The sequence below is a fragment of the Solanum verrucosum genome, unplaced genomic scaffold (genome assembly GCF_900185275.1).
Source record: "Solanum verrucosum unplaced genomic scaffold, falcon-dt-bn FXZP01000138.1, whole genome shotgun sequence".
Classification (NCBI taxonomy): domain Eukaryota; kingdom Viridiplantae; phylum Streptophyta; class Magnoliopsida; order Solanales; family Solanaceae; genus Solanum; species Solanum verrucosum.
This window is the reverse complement of record NW_026020134.1, coordinates 1,362,807-1,375,815: the sequence shown is the minus strand read 5'-3', so window position 1 is coordinate 1,375,815 and position 13,009 is coordinate 1,362,807. Positions and strand designations below refer to the sequence as shown.

Genomic DNA, 13,009 nt, shown 5'->3' with positions numbered 1-13,009 from the left:
GTAGTAGAAAAATAAATTTTATATTATAAAGACAATTGAATAACCACCAGTTGTCCCTTTGGGGACATCTGGTAAAATTGGAACGATACAGAGAAAATTAGCATGGCCCCTGCGCAAGGATGACACACAAATCGATAAATGGTTCAATTTTTTATTTTTTATTTTAAAATAAAAACCACCAGTTGAATTTATCTTTTATTTAGTAACCATCAAATTAAGGTTTGATTGGTAGAAAAAAAAGAGTTGGCTGAATGGTCAATTGCCAAGAAAATGACGCGGTGTAGAATTAATGTCCAACATTTCTCGATCAAGTCTTCATCTATGTTGTGAGAAATGTCTCTGGAAATTCAATCGAAATTTCCTCACAATTTTAGTTGGCGGTTTCAAATAGAAAGTAGAATATAATATTTGAAAAGAAGTTTAAAAAAAATTAAAATTGTGTATAAATATGCATTTAATCTGAAAATAAATAGAGTAGATATTTGTGGGTGGAGGGAAAAAAATTCACTTGAAAACTAGTTAAAATCACTTCTTCAAATTTAAAACTCTTCTTCAACTATTAAGTACTATTTTTAAAAACAATTCAATATATATGACCAAACCTTCTTTTAAATAAAGGAATATTCATGTCCAATTATGACCTGTCCATTACCTGGATTACGGTCCCTTTTTTACTAGAGTTGGATTGGGAAGGTCTATTAAAAAGGACAAACTAGTTAGTCAATTAGGTAGGAGTTCTTCAAATTTTAAAAATTGAATAGAAGTGACAAATAATAATAATTAGGTTATAAGATATTTTCTCAATACTCCCAAACTTTTAACTTCTACACTTTTGTCCAATAACTGTCATTGTTGTGGGGATAACTTTTTTAGTCGTCCACGACTTCAGTAGTTGTCCAGACAACTACGAAAGATATTATTAATTTAGTCCTTATACTAATACTAGTTTTGGACACGTGCGTCGCACGTGTATTCCTATCAGTTAATACATACTTACAAAACATAAATATTGTTAAAACATGTGTATGGGATTCAAAATTGAATTAGAAGAGAAAAAAAATACAAACTGGTAATTAATATTTTCATATGTTAAAGCGATATCGTAGTTGAACTTGAAATGCATGGGCAAGACAACAATTATAGTTTAAAACTAATTGTTGAAGTTATAATTTGACTTTGTTTCTTTCTATAAAGTCTGTTCTGTGTAACAAGTAAAACTATTAATTAAGATATAATAACATTATATTGGATTTTTAATCTGACTTATATTTAGCGTGAATAAAATCATTTGACATAAGCCTCCAAAATGATATATATGTATCGTGAAAGTAAAAGTATTTCTTACTCAATATTTAAAAATGTCGATCATCATATTTTGAACTTCAATACTTCATTTGGGGGACATAAAGAGAGTGTATTTTATTTTAAAATTAGAGGAGAGGTAGAATGAAGAATAAGAAATGACAACAAATTTAAAGAAAAAATCAAACTGAAAAACTGGTATTGCTTGAGTGACAAAAGCAAGTCGGGGTTATTTTTTTTGGCTTATCAAACCAAAGTATACCTATTCTTTCTTTTATGACTTCTAGAAGAGAAATTATAGTATTGCAATATTTTTTATATTTTTGATTTTGCGATCATTGAAAGCAATCTTCAGTGACACAAAGATCTCCCCACAACAACCTTCGTTACGATAGAAATGCGGGACATAAAAAATCAAACAAAAGGCAAAGCCATATTCCCTGTTTACAGAAGAAAGAAAAAGTTGTAATATATTTTATATACATACTATTCTCAAATATATCCAAAATTAACTCAAACAATAAAAAAAAGAAATATATTTACATAAAAGCGAGAAAGAAAACATCATTTACGTCACTAAATTAAACACCATCCACTGCTTTCACCTCAGAAGTTAATGTGTGAACTTCAAATTATTAGAATTTCTTACGTTGTTTTTTCTCATAACCTACATGCAGAAACAATTAAATGTATAATTATATGCAATTATAGTGTGTAATACATAAAGTATAATATATACAAATCCTAAATAATATAATTTAATAAAGCAAGAATTTGGACATTACTAAATATGAGATTGTAAAAATGCATCAACAAGTTTCTCAATTTAGTTGACGCAGAAGAGGTAAAATATAATACCAGCACTTCAACACTAAAAAAACATATGAGAACTAATATATATATATATTATAAAAAAGAATTGTATACCTAATTTGTAGATGTGGAAACTATCCTGTCACTTGAAAAATATAACTTCAAATTCATTTAAAAATGAATTGAAGGATCTTGAAGCACTATAAACTTTTGTTCCATAATGATTTGAAAGTCCAAAATATTCATGCTTTACAAAAATGATAATTCTGTTAAGAAATTACCACAGAGAAAACAACAAAATAGGGAAGTTATCATCATATATTATAGCTGCTTGTAATCTTGATGCCACCAAAGCTGAGAAAGAAAAATTGACAAACATAAATACAATTAAATATGATATACCTATAGATCATGAAATCTAAAATTAAAATAATACGAAGAGATCAAATAAAAGTAAGGATTTGGCAATTAGCAATTGTATAACTAACCTTTCATCATACACTTGTTTGATATTATTCAATATCCGTATTTATAAATTTGAAAAACTCATCTTCATTCAATATAGGCAAATGAAGAGACAAGAGTTCTAACAAATTAATTTATGGAAAAGAGGGTTTTGAAAACTGATACACATCTTTTTATCTTCCCTTTTCTTTAATGTCTTTAATTTCACATTTAATTGGATAATATATTTAAACATTTTTTTGGACTTCTTAAAACAACGATTTAGTTTGGAAAAGTCTTAAAACAATGTAAATGGTTGACTATGATAAATAATGTAATGTGACTTTTCATATTTTTTCCAGTTTTTTATGATATTCAGAAAGCTTAGAGGTAATTAAAGTTTAATATTTAATGAGATAATGTATAATTTTTATTTAGTGTAGGGGTAAAATGGTAATCTAACTTTACACTTTGAAGCTTCCTACTTATAATAATATATGATTAAAAATAAAAAAAGTAGAGAAAAAATAAAGGGGGCCATTTGTCCCTGTTTTTACTTATCTAAAATGTCCACTGCTGCAAAATTAAATACGATCTCTTTCCATACCTCACAAGCAGTAGGTAGTTTTTTACGCGTATAAAATGAAAGTGAAATCCGAACGACCAAAAATAAAAGAATAGCTACAAAAAAAAAAGGTTGACTATGTCACAACTTTACTCACTATAGGGAACCTGGAAGGTTATTACTCCAGCAATTTATCAACCAAAAAAAAAGAAAAAAAGAAAGATGAGTTCACGAGAGATGTCCATGGATACAATTATGGAAGATGAAGATTCCTTTGTTTCCAATACAGATGCAATCATCTACGCTTCTTCTGATATTTCAGGTTGGACTCACAGTTTGATCTCAGATAACAATATTCCCAATTCGTCATCTTCTACCAGTGTAGACGACTGTCAGCAGCAGATATCGACCGCTGGTGATGGTGATGATTCGATGATTGTATCATCAGGTGCATCTTCCAGCTGGTTTAATAATAATAAGCAACTTGATGATCAGCAAGAGATTAGGATATTTAATGTTGATTTCAGAGCACTTTGCAACAACACTTGTGGTGTTATGGATCAGCCAGCCCAAGTCAGTAGGGAAATTGAGAATGGGCCTGAGACAATTAGGAAAAGCCAACGAATTAAACAGCCCAACAAAAAGCTACAAGACTATATCCTAAGCTAATGCAAGGACAAGCACGTGAGAAAAGTTGTTATATGCAGGAGTATGCCAGAGTAGTGGGTAAAAAAGAAGTGATAGCAACATTCTCTTAATTCTCATCTTATTTCTTCTAAGTTCTCTCACCTCTTTCTATCTTTTTGTTTAGTATTTTTCATACTGCAATTGCTACTCTTTGAGAGCTGAACTATTAAATTTCACTACTGTAATTGTTCTTCTTGAGTAATCAATTTAAGTGTTGCTACTGTTTTGTTATTTGGGTTGAAGTTTGTCTAATTGGTGCTTTCATTGCTTTGGACTTCATGGATACTTCTAAGAAATCGGATGGTGTTGTACCGTCGGACTCTTCGACGGAACTTTCTCTTTTATCAACTCATGTGGACAACTTGACTCAGTTAGTGCAGGATTTTATCTCCACGGTGGCTGTTCAGTCAGCTGTTGTTGATCCTGTTCATCCAAGGCAGGCGGCGGTGTGTTTACCTCCTGGATCTAACTCTTCTGGTCCGCTCACAATCCGACACAAGCCAGCGGCGGTGGCACTTGGTCGTTTTAATGGTCAACACGCTGAGGCATGGTTGTTTTAAGCTGAGCGTTATTTTGAGTTTTATTCCATCCTACCGATTCATCAACTTTCCTTGGCATCATTCTATTTGAATGGTGAGGCTCTTGATTGGTATCGTTGGATGTTTCGCAACAAGCAACTCTTTGATTGGCCACATTTTGCTGAGAAGCTCCGTCTCCGATTTCAGGATACATCATTGCGCTTTCCGGAGGGCAGACTTTCGAAGCTTCTACAAATGTCCACTGTGGCAGAGTTTCGCACCAGGTTCGAGGCTATATCTAATGAAACAGTACACTTGCCGGATGAGTTTTTGATTAGGTGTTTTATTTTGGGCCTTAGGTCAGATATTCAAGATGAAGTCGCTATTAGAGAGCCCACATCTCTAGAAGAGGCTATACGTTTAGCTAATATGTATGAGCAGAAGTTGAATTACGCTAAAAGTCCAGTTCGTCCTGCTTTTGCGAGAATTCAACCTCTTTTGCCCAACCTTACAACGTCGTCTCCTTTAATTCAATCTAAACCAACTGCTCCATCATCTGCCTTTCCCGAAATTCCCTTCAAGCGCCTGACGTCCTCCGAGATCCAGGCTAGACAAGACAAAGGGCTCTGCTACAATTGTGATGAGAAATACAGTATTGGCCACAAGTGCAAGACACTTCCTCAATTCTTGCTTTTGGAGGAGTCTTCTGAATCTTCAATCGAGTTGCCGAACTCTTGTTGTCCTAAGGATTTCCTAGCTGAAGAACTTCAATGTTTAGAGGGTCAAGCTCATTCTACTATTTCATATCATGCCTTGTTAAGTGGTACTTCTCACGCTACCCCTCGCTTTAATGGCCATGTCCTGTTGGATTTCATAGCTGCCATAGCCACAAGAGTTTCAAGGCTATTGTAATGAATATAGATAGTTGTTATTGGTGAAATAGATATTTGGACTCTGGCACTCATTTGGACTTCTACCAGCTGAACTTTGGGCCTAAACGTTTTGGGCTTAAGCATACACTCAGATCCAATAAACAAATCTGTACATATCATTAGGTTTTTTTTTTCCAGCTCTTGCAACGTTTCTTTTATTTCTTGTATTTATTTTGTTTGTTAGAAATAGGTCAATCAGAGATAGACACCTGTCTAGTTTGTTAGTAGAAAGATTCTTCAACACTTGTATAAATACAACACCAATTGTATAGTTTGATGATTAAGAAATACAGAGAAGAAAATTTTCTATTTAGTGTCTTGTTTAATTCTTGCATGGTATCAAAGCAAGGTTGATCTTTCTTGCTTAATCCCTCGTATGAAGTTCTTCTTCTTCTTCTCTGTTTATTTTCTGAAATGACTGAAGTCAAAAATTCACCTGTGGTTCAAACTACTCAAGCAAGTGATAGAATCCCTGCAATCAATACAGTGGGTTCTTCACATGCTTTTTATCTTCATTCTTCTGATCATCCAGGCATGAATCTGGTCTCCACTGCCTTTAATGGCAGAAGCTATGGAGGCTGGAGAAGGTCTGTTATGATTGCTCTGTCAGCAAAGAACAAACTAGGATTCATTGATGGATCCCTAGTTGTTCCTACTGATACAAACCTTCAAAAGGCTTGGTCAAGGTGTAATGACATGGTCCTCTCTTGGCTTTTGAATTCTCTCTCAAAAGAGATTGCTGAATCTGTTTTGTATTCTCAAAATGCCAAAGTTCTGTGGTCTGACCTGGAAGATAGATTTGGTCAGGCTAATGGAGCAAAATTATTTCAGTTACAGAAAGATCTAAGTGTTGTTGTTCAAGGAAACTCAAGTATCTCTGCATACTTTACAAAATTGAAAAGCCTTTGGGATGAACTGGATGCTCTCAATACTTTTACTGCTTGTAGTTGTGATTGTATTTGTGGTGCTAAAGAGAAAGAAGTGAAAGCTCATCACGATGAGAGATTATTACAGTTTCTTATGGGTCTCAATGAGACTTTCATAGGGGTTAGAAGTAACATTCTTTTATCTTCCCCTCTCCCCAACATTGGTCAAGCATATTCATTGGTTATTCAAGATGAGAAATAGAGGGAAATTCATGCTTCTCCCAATTACCCAGGAGAATCAGCATCTTTTCTTGTTGGTAATGCAGGATCTAAGAGGTTTGATGATTATAAGCCTCAACAAGGAAATTTTTCTAAGAAAAACACTATGACATGCAACTATTGTAAGAAAGTAGGACATAACATTGAACAATGCTACAAACTTTATGGTTTTCCTCCAGATTTTAAATTCACCAAGAACAAAAGGTACCAGAAAGGAGCTATGGTCAACAATGCCTTTAACACTAATGAAGGAGGCAATCAGGTGATGGAAAATTCTACAGATCCAAAGTCACTTAGTCAAGAAAATGTTGGACAGCTTCTGGACCTTTTACAGAAGATGAATCAAAAGACTGGAGGAAAGATTGATGCTACTGCAAACATTTCCTGTGCTGGTAAGGCTAAGTTTCTCAGTTCCCATGCTTGCTTGTTTAAAAGTGACGGTACTTCATGGATTCTAGATAGTGGAGCATCTGGACATATGACTTTTAATAGAATTTGTTTTTCTAGTTTTAATCTACTACTCAAACCTATTTTGGTCACCCTTCCTAATTCTCATAGAGTAACTGTTACTCATTCAGGATCTGTTTATCTTTTGTCTGATCTTCTTCTACATAATGTCCTCTACATTCCTTCCTTCAAGTTCAATCTCCTATCTATTCATAAATTGTGCAATCAACTTCAGAAGTTTCTTCTTTTTACTCCTAACAATTGTTTCATGTTGCAGGGCCCTTCATTGAAGAGCCCTCTGGTGCTTGGTAAGGAACAAGATGGTCTATATGTTTTCAAGTCATCTCAATCAACAGCTAGTACCAAGAATGTTTCCCAAGCAGCTGCTTCTACAAAAAGTCTTTCTAGTTCTAGTTCTAATTGTTCTCTTTTTCCTAGTTCAGTAGCAAATGTTTTTAGTTCCTGTTCTAGTTTCTTTGATCCTAATGTAAAAGAAAAGTTATGGCACTACAGATTAGGCCATATACCTTTGAATAATATGAAGAAAATTGTTCCAGTTTCATCTTCTTGTTCTAAATTTTCTTCTCCATGTGTGATCTTCCTATGGCAAGACAATCTAAATTACCTTTTCCCAAAAGTCTTGTTTCTACTAAAGCTATTTTTGATATGATTCATGTGGACATTTGGGGCCCTTACAAAACTCCCACACATGATGGTTTTAGATACTTTCTAACTATTGTTGATGATTTTAGTAGAGCTACTTGGACACATCTTCTTAGCACTAAATCCAATGCTTTTCCCATTCTCAAATCTTTTATTTCCATGATAGAAAGACAATTCAATTCCAAGGTTAAAATAATCAGAACTGATAATGCTTTTGAGTTGGGAAGTGGGAAATTGCAAACTGATTTTTTTCTGTGCAAAGGAATTATCCACCAAACTACTTGTGCTTACACTCCACAACAAAATGGGATAGTGGAAAGAAAACACAAGCATTTGTTAGAAACATCAAGAGCTTTACTTTATCAATCTCATTTACCTATTATCTATTGGGGGGAATGTTTATTAACAACCACTTATCTCATAAACAGATTTCCTTCTTCAGTATTAGACCATAAAACACCTTTTGAAATCCTTTTTAAATCTAATCCTGTTTACTCAACTCTAAGATGTTTTGGGTGTTTATGTTTTGTTTCTACTCTTCCTCCTCACAGAACAAATTTGACCCAAGGGCTCTACCCTGTGTTTTTCTGGGTTATCCTTATGGAAAAAAGGGATATAAAGTTCTAAACCTAAAAACAAAGAAAATATCAATTTCCAGAAATGTTGTCTTTCATGAAGAGTACTTCCCTTTTTCATCTGACATATCACATCTTTCTCAAAGAATTTTTCCTGTTTTCACTCCCTCTTCTGATTCTGATGATTACACTGTTCCTTCCAATTTTGATAGTCCCTTTTCTGTTTCTATCCCTATTCCTTCAAATACCACTGTTTTAGAACCTTCTTCTCATATTTCTGATTCTCTTTATACCACTTCTCCTAGGGATTCCAGTATTTCTCCCAACAATCATGTTATTAATGATTTGCTTAGAAAGTTTTCTAGAATTACTAGGACACCTGCATATCTTGAAGACTATGTTTGCAATGCCCTTCAACTCATAGATGTGAGTTCAACATGTTTTCTGAGTCCTGTTACTCCTATTTCTTTTCCTTTCAACAAATTATCTTCTATTAATCAAGTCATGCTCACCTCTGTTTCTAGTATCCATGAACCTGTTAGCTATGAACATGCAGCACATGATCCAGCCTGGCAGGAAGCAATGAATAAAGAATTATCTGCTATAGAATTGAACAAAACTTGGGATGTAGTTAAATTACCTCATGGGAAAAAGGCTTTACCTTGTAAGTGGGTATATAAAGTGAAACAACATTCAGATGGTAGTATTGAAAGACTTAAGGCACGACTGGTTGTTAGAGGTGATATTCAAAAAGAAGGGGTGGATTACAATGAGACATTTTCACCAGTGGTGAAAATGACTACTATTAGGTGCATTCTTGCCTTTGCTGTAAAGAAATAATGGGATTTGTTTAAGTTGGATGTCAATAACGCCTTTTTACATGGAGATCTTGATGAAGAAGTATATACGAAATTTCCTATTGGGATTACACCTAATCATGTTTGTTTGTTAAAGAAGTCCATTTATGGTCTTAAGCAGGCATCTCGCCAATGGTATTCCAAACTCGCTGCAACTCTCAGTTTCAAAGGATATAGTCATTCTCTAAATGACTATTCTTTATTTTTTAAGAAAACTGACAACTCCATCTCTATTGTTGCAGTTTATGTAGATGATATTCTATTAACAGGTGATGATGCAGCAGCTTTACAAGACTTAAAATTGTTTTTAGATGCTGAGTTTAAGATTAAGGATCTTGGGAACTTGCGTTTCTTTTTAGGCCTAGAAGTTATTCGTGAGCCTAATTGTTTGATTCTGTCTCAACGCAAGTTCACCTTAGACCTATTAGCATAATTTGATTATTTACACCTTTCACCCGTTACCGCGCCATTGGATCCTACTGTCAAGTTAAAGGCAAATGATAGTATCCCCATGAAGGATCCAACTTCCTACAGGCATCTATTGGGAAAATTAAATTACCTTACTCACACCAGACCAAATCTTTCTTTCACCGTACAACATCTTAGTCAGTATATGCAAGATCCAAGGGTTCCCCATTTTACTGCAGCCCTACGGGTTCTCTGCTATTTGTTGAAGGACCTTGGTTTTGGTCTATTTATGAATAGTGATTCATCATACAAGTTGCTGGCTTTCTGCGATTCTGACTGGGGTACCTGTCCGGATTCACGAAAATCAGTCAGTGGGTTTTATATCTCCCTTGGTTCTTCTCCGATTTCATGGAAGTCGAAGAAGCAAGCTTCTATTTCACTCAGCTCAGCTGAAGCTGAGTATAGATCAATGAGAAGGGTAGTGGCAGAACTCATCTGGTTGGTTCGTTTGTTCGACGATCTTATTGTTCCGATCTCTTTACCAGTTCCTCTTCAGTCAGATAGTTTAGCTGCAATCCACATCGCTAAAAACCCCATGTTTCATGAACGAACGAAGCATGTCGAAATCGACTGTCATTTCGTTCGTCAACAGTACCTCGCCGGACTCATTTCTCTTTCTCATGTTCGTTCCTCTTCTTAGCTTGCCGATCTGTTCACCAAATCTCTTGCTGGACCTCTTCACCACAGCCTTCTTCACAAGTTGAGAGTTTCATCTTCCCCTCCAACTTGATGGGGGGTGTTGGATTTCATAGCTGTCATAGCCACAAGAGTTTCAAGGCTATTGTAATGAATAGAGATAGTTGTTATTGGTGAAATATATATTTGGACTCTGGCACTCATTTGGACTTCTACCAGCTGAACTTTGGGCCTAAACGTTTTGGGCTTAAGCATACACTCAGATCCAATAAACAAATCTGTACATATCATTAGGTTTTTTTTTTTCCAGCTCTTGCAACGTTTCTTTTATTTCTTGTATTTATTTTGTTTGTTAGAAATAGGTCAATCAGAGATAAACACCTGTCTAGTTTGTTAGTAGAAAGATTCTTCAACACTTGTATAAATACAACACCAATTGTATAGTTTGATGATTAAGAAATACAGAGAAGGAAATTTTATATTTAGTGTCTTGTTTAATTCTTGCATGTCCGGGGTTCCCCTGTGCAAGTATTGGTTGATGGGGGAAGCGCTGATAACTTTGTGCAAGCACGAGTTGCCAAATTTTTGAATCTGTCTATTAAGCCCGCACCTCCTTTTTCGGTGGTGGTTGGCAGTGGTCAGCGTCTTTGCTGTGATGGGGTGGTACGACAAGTCCCTTTGTCGATCCAGAGGTGTGATCTTGTGCTTAACTTATATGTTCTCTCGCTATATGGTGTAGATATTGTTTTGGAGGTATCTTGGTTGAGTTCGTTGGGGCCAATTCTACAAGATTACTCTCGACGTCTCTTTGAGTTCTCCCTTAAGGGACAAAAGTATAACTGGATTGGAGAGCCTTCTGATAAGGCTCAACCTGTGCAATTACACATGTTACGATGACTTTTTGAAACTGAGGCGATGTTTTCTTACTTTTGCCTCCGGCTGGTTACACGTGAAAGTCCTGGTTCGCCTATTTATCCTGCTGATATGGACTCCCTTTTGGCTTCATATGAAGATGTGTTTTGCAAACCACAAGGTTTACCTCCAGCACGTGAGCTAGATCATGCTATCCATCTCAATCCAGGGTCAGGACCTGTTAATGTTAAACCCTACAGGTATCCCTATTTTCAGAAGAACATCATGGAACAATTGGTTGCTAATATGCTCACTGATGGAATAATTCGGCCTAGCACTAGTTCTTTTTCCTCGCCTATTTTATTAGTCCAAAAGAAAGATGGCACATGGCTATTTAGTGTGGACTATCGTGCCTTGAACGTTATTACTATAGGTGTTCGTCCCGAGGATGTGGCAAAAACGGCTTTTCGCACTCATAAAGGACATTATGAATTTCTTGTGATGCCATTTGGCTTGTCTACTGTTCCTTCTACATTTCAAGCTACAATGAATTTGATTTTTCGGCCATTACTTCGTCGCTGTGTTTTGGTATTCTTTGATGATATCTTGGTGTATAGCCAGATTTGGAGACATCATTTGCAACACCTCACTCAAGTTCTCCAGATTCTTCGTGAACACAAATTTGTGGCTAAATGTTCTAAATGCTTATTTGGGAGACTCAAATTGACTATCTTGGTCATGTCATTTCCAGCAAGAGGTTAGTAGTTGACCTTTCTAAAATATCAGCTATTCAGCAGTGGCCAATTCCAACAAATGTTAAGAGGGTATGGAGTTTCTTAGGACTTGCTGGTTATTATAGGCACTTTATTAAGAACTATGCCACAATTGCTAGTCCTTTGACTGATTTACTCAAAAAAGTGTATTTCAAATGGGGAGATGCCGCACAACTGGCATTTGAGACTTTGAAGAACAAGCTGAGTTGCACTCCAGTCTTGGTGTTACCAGACTTCACACAGGAATTTCACGTGGAGATTGATGTTTCGGGCGTTGGTATGGGGGCTTTCTTGTCCCAGATAGGGCATTATATCGCATTTTCTAGCTAGAAGTTGTGCCCTAGAATGCAAAAAGCTTCAACCTACCATCGCGAGATGTATGCCATTACTCAAGCAGTTGGTAAATGGCGGTAGTATTTATTAGGATGACGTTTCACAATTGTTACTGACTAACAATCACTCAAAAATCTGACTGATCAAGTTATTCAGACGCCTGAGCAACAACAATGGTTAGGTAGTTGGTTGGGTTTGATTTTCATATTGTGTATTGCCCTGGGAAACTTAACAAGGTTGTTGATGTGCTGTCTCGACCTGTTGAAGGGACTTTAAATGCCTTATCTATTCGAACTTTTGACTGGATTGATGAAATTTGAATGGCCACTCAATCTCATCTAGAATTTGAATGGATTGATGAAATTCGAACGTTTAAAAGAATGAATACCGAACCCAAGAGGGTTGCCTACGTATCTCACCGAGATGAGAATCAGGTTCGCGTAGTTCGTGCATATATTTCTTTGAAATATGCACAAACTATTTTACTTTTTATTTTTGAAATTTGAAAAATGGATACCGAACCCAAGAAGGGTTGCCTTCGTATCTCACCGATATGAGAATCAGGTTCGCGTAGTTCGTTCAGATATGGCATAAAACAATTTTAAAATTTAGACAAACTCGAAGCGATTCCTTGTATCATCTTTAATTGTCTACCTTTGTACTACCTGTTGAATGTGGTCTCCCATTTTTTTCTCACAGTAACCACTTGTTGTTGTATATTCTTTTTTGAATGTCTTTTGGCCCTGTCTCTTCTCCCAATTATATTCGAGAACCACAAATTGTTATGACCATCCCTGACTGTTGTCGGAGACGATTTTCCTGCAAAAAATATGAGAAATGTGTGAGAGCAGGACCAACGTGCAAAATAATAAAAAATAAATGAGTGCGACCTCATCGTCAAATACTCCCCTAATTTATGTTTTGACTTGATATTAATATCTTGTGAAATACAAAGTTTCGAACTTCGCGAGCCCTCTTGTCCCTTGCAACTTTTGGATA

General features: G+C 35.6%; 1 protein-coding gene, 1 non-coding gene and 1 pseudogene across 2 annotated transcripts in view; all 3 read left to right on the top strand.

The window, feature by feature from the left end:
* The window catches only part of LOC125827357 (DELLA protein GAI-like), a 56,958-nt pseudogene that overhangs the window by 15,789 nt on the left and 28,160 nt on the right, over nucleotides 1–13,009 (top strand).
* Nucleotides 53–153, top strand: LOC125827487 (U6 spliceosomal RNA). The gene has a single exon (XR_007442998.1). It is a non-coding gene; the product is annotated as a U6 spliceosomal RNA (small nuclear RNA).
* The window catches only part of LOC125827472 (DELLA protein GAI-like), a 37,589-nt gene continuing 27,920 nt past the window's right edge, over nucleotides 3,341–13,009 (top strand). Inside the window, exon 1 of the mRNA XM_049506785.1 lies at nucleotides 3,341–3,446. Coding sequence (XP_049362742.1) covers nucleotides 3,347–3,446 — 100 coding nt within the window. The 5' untranslated portion in view covers nucleotides 3,341–3,346. The remainder of the gene's footprint in view (nucleotides 3,447–13,009) is intronic.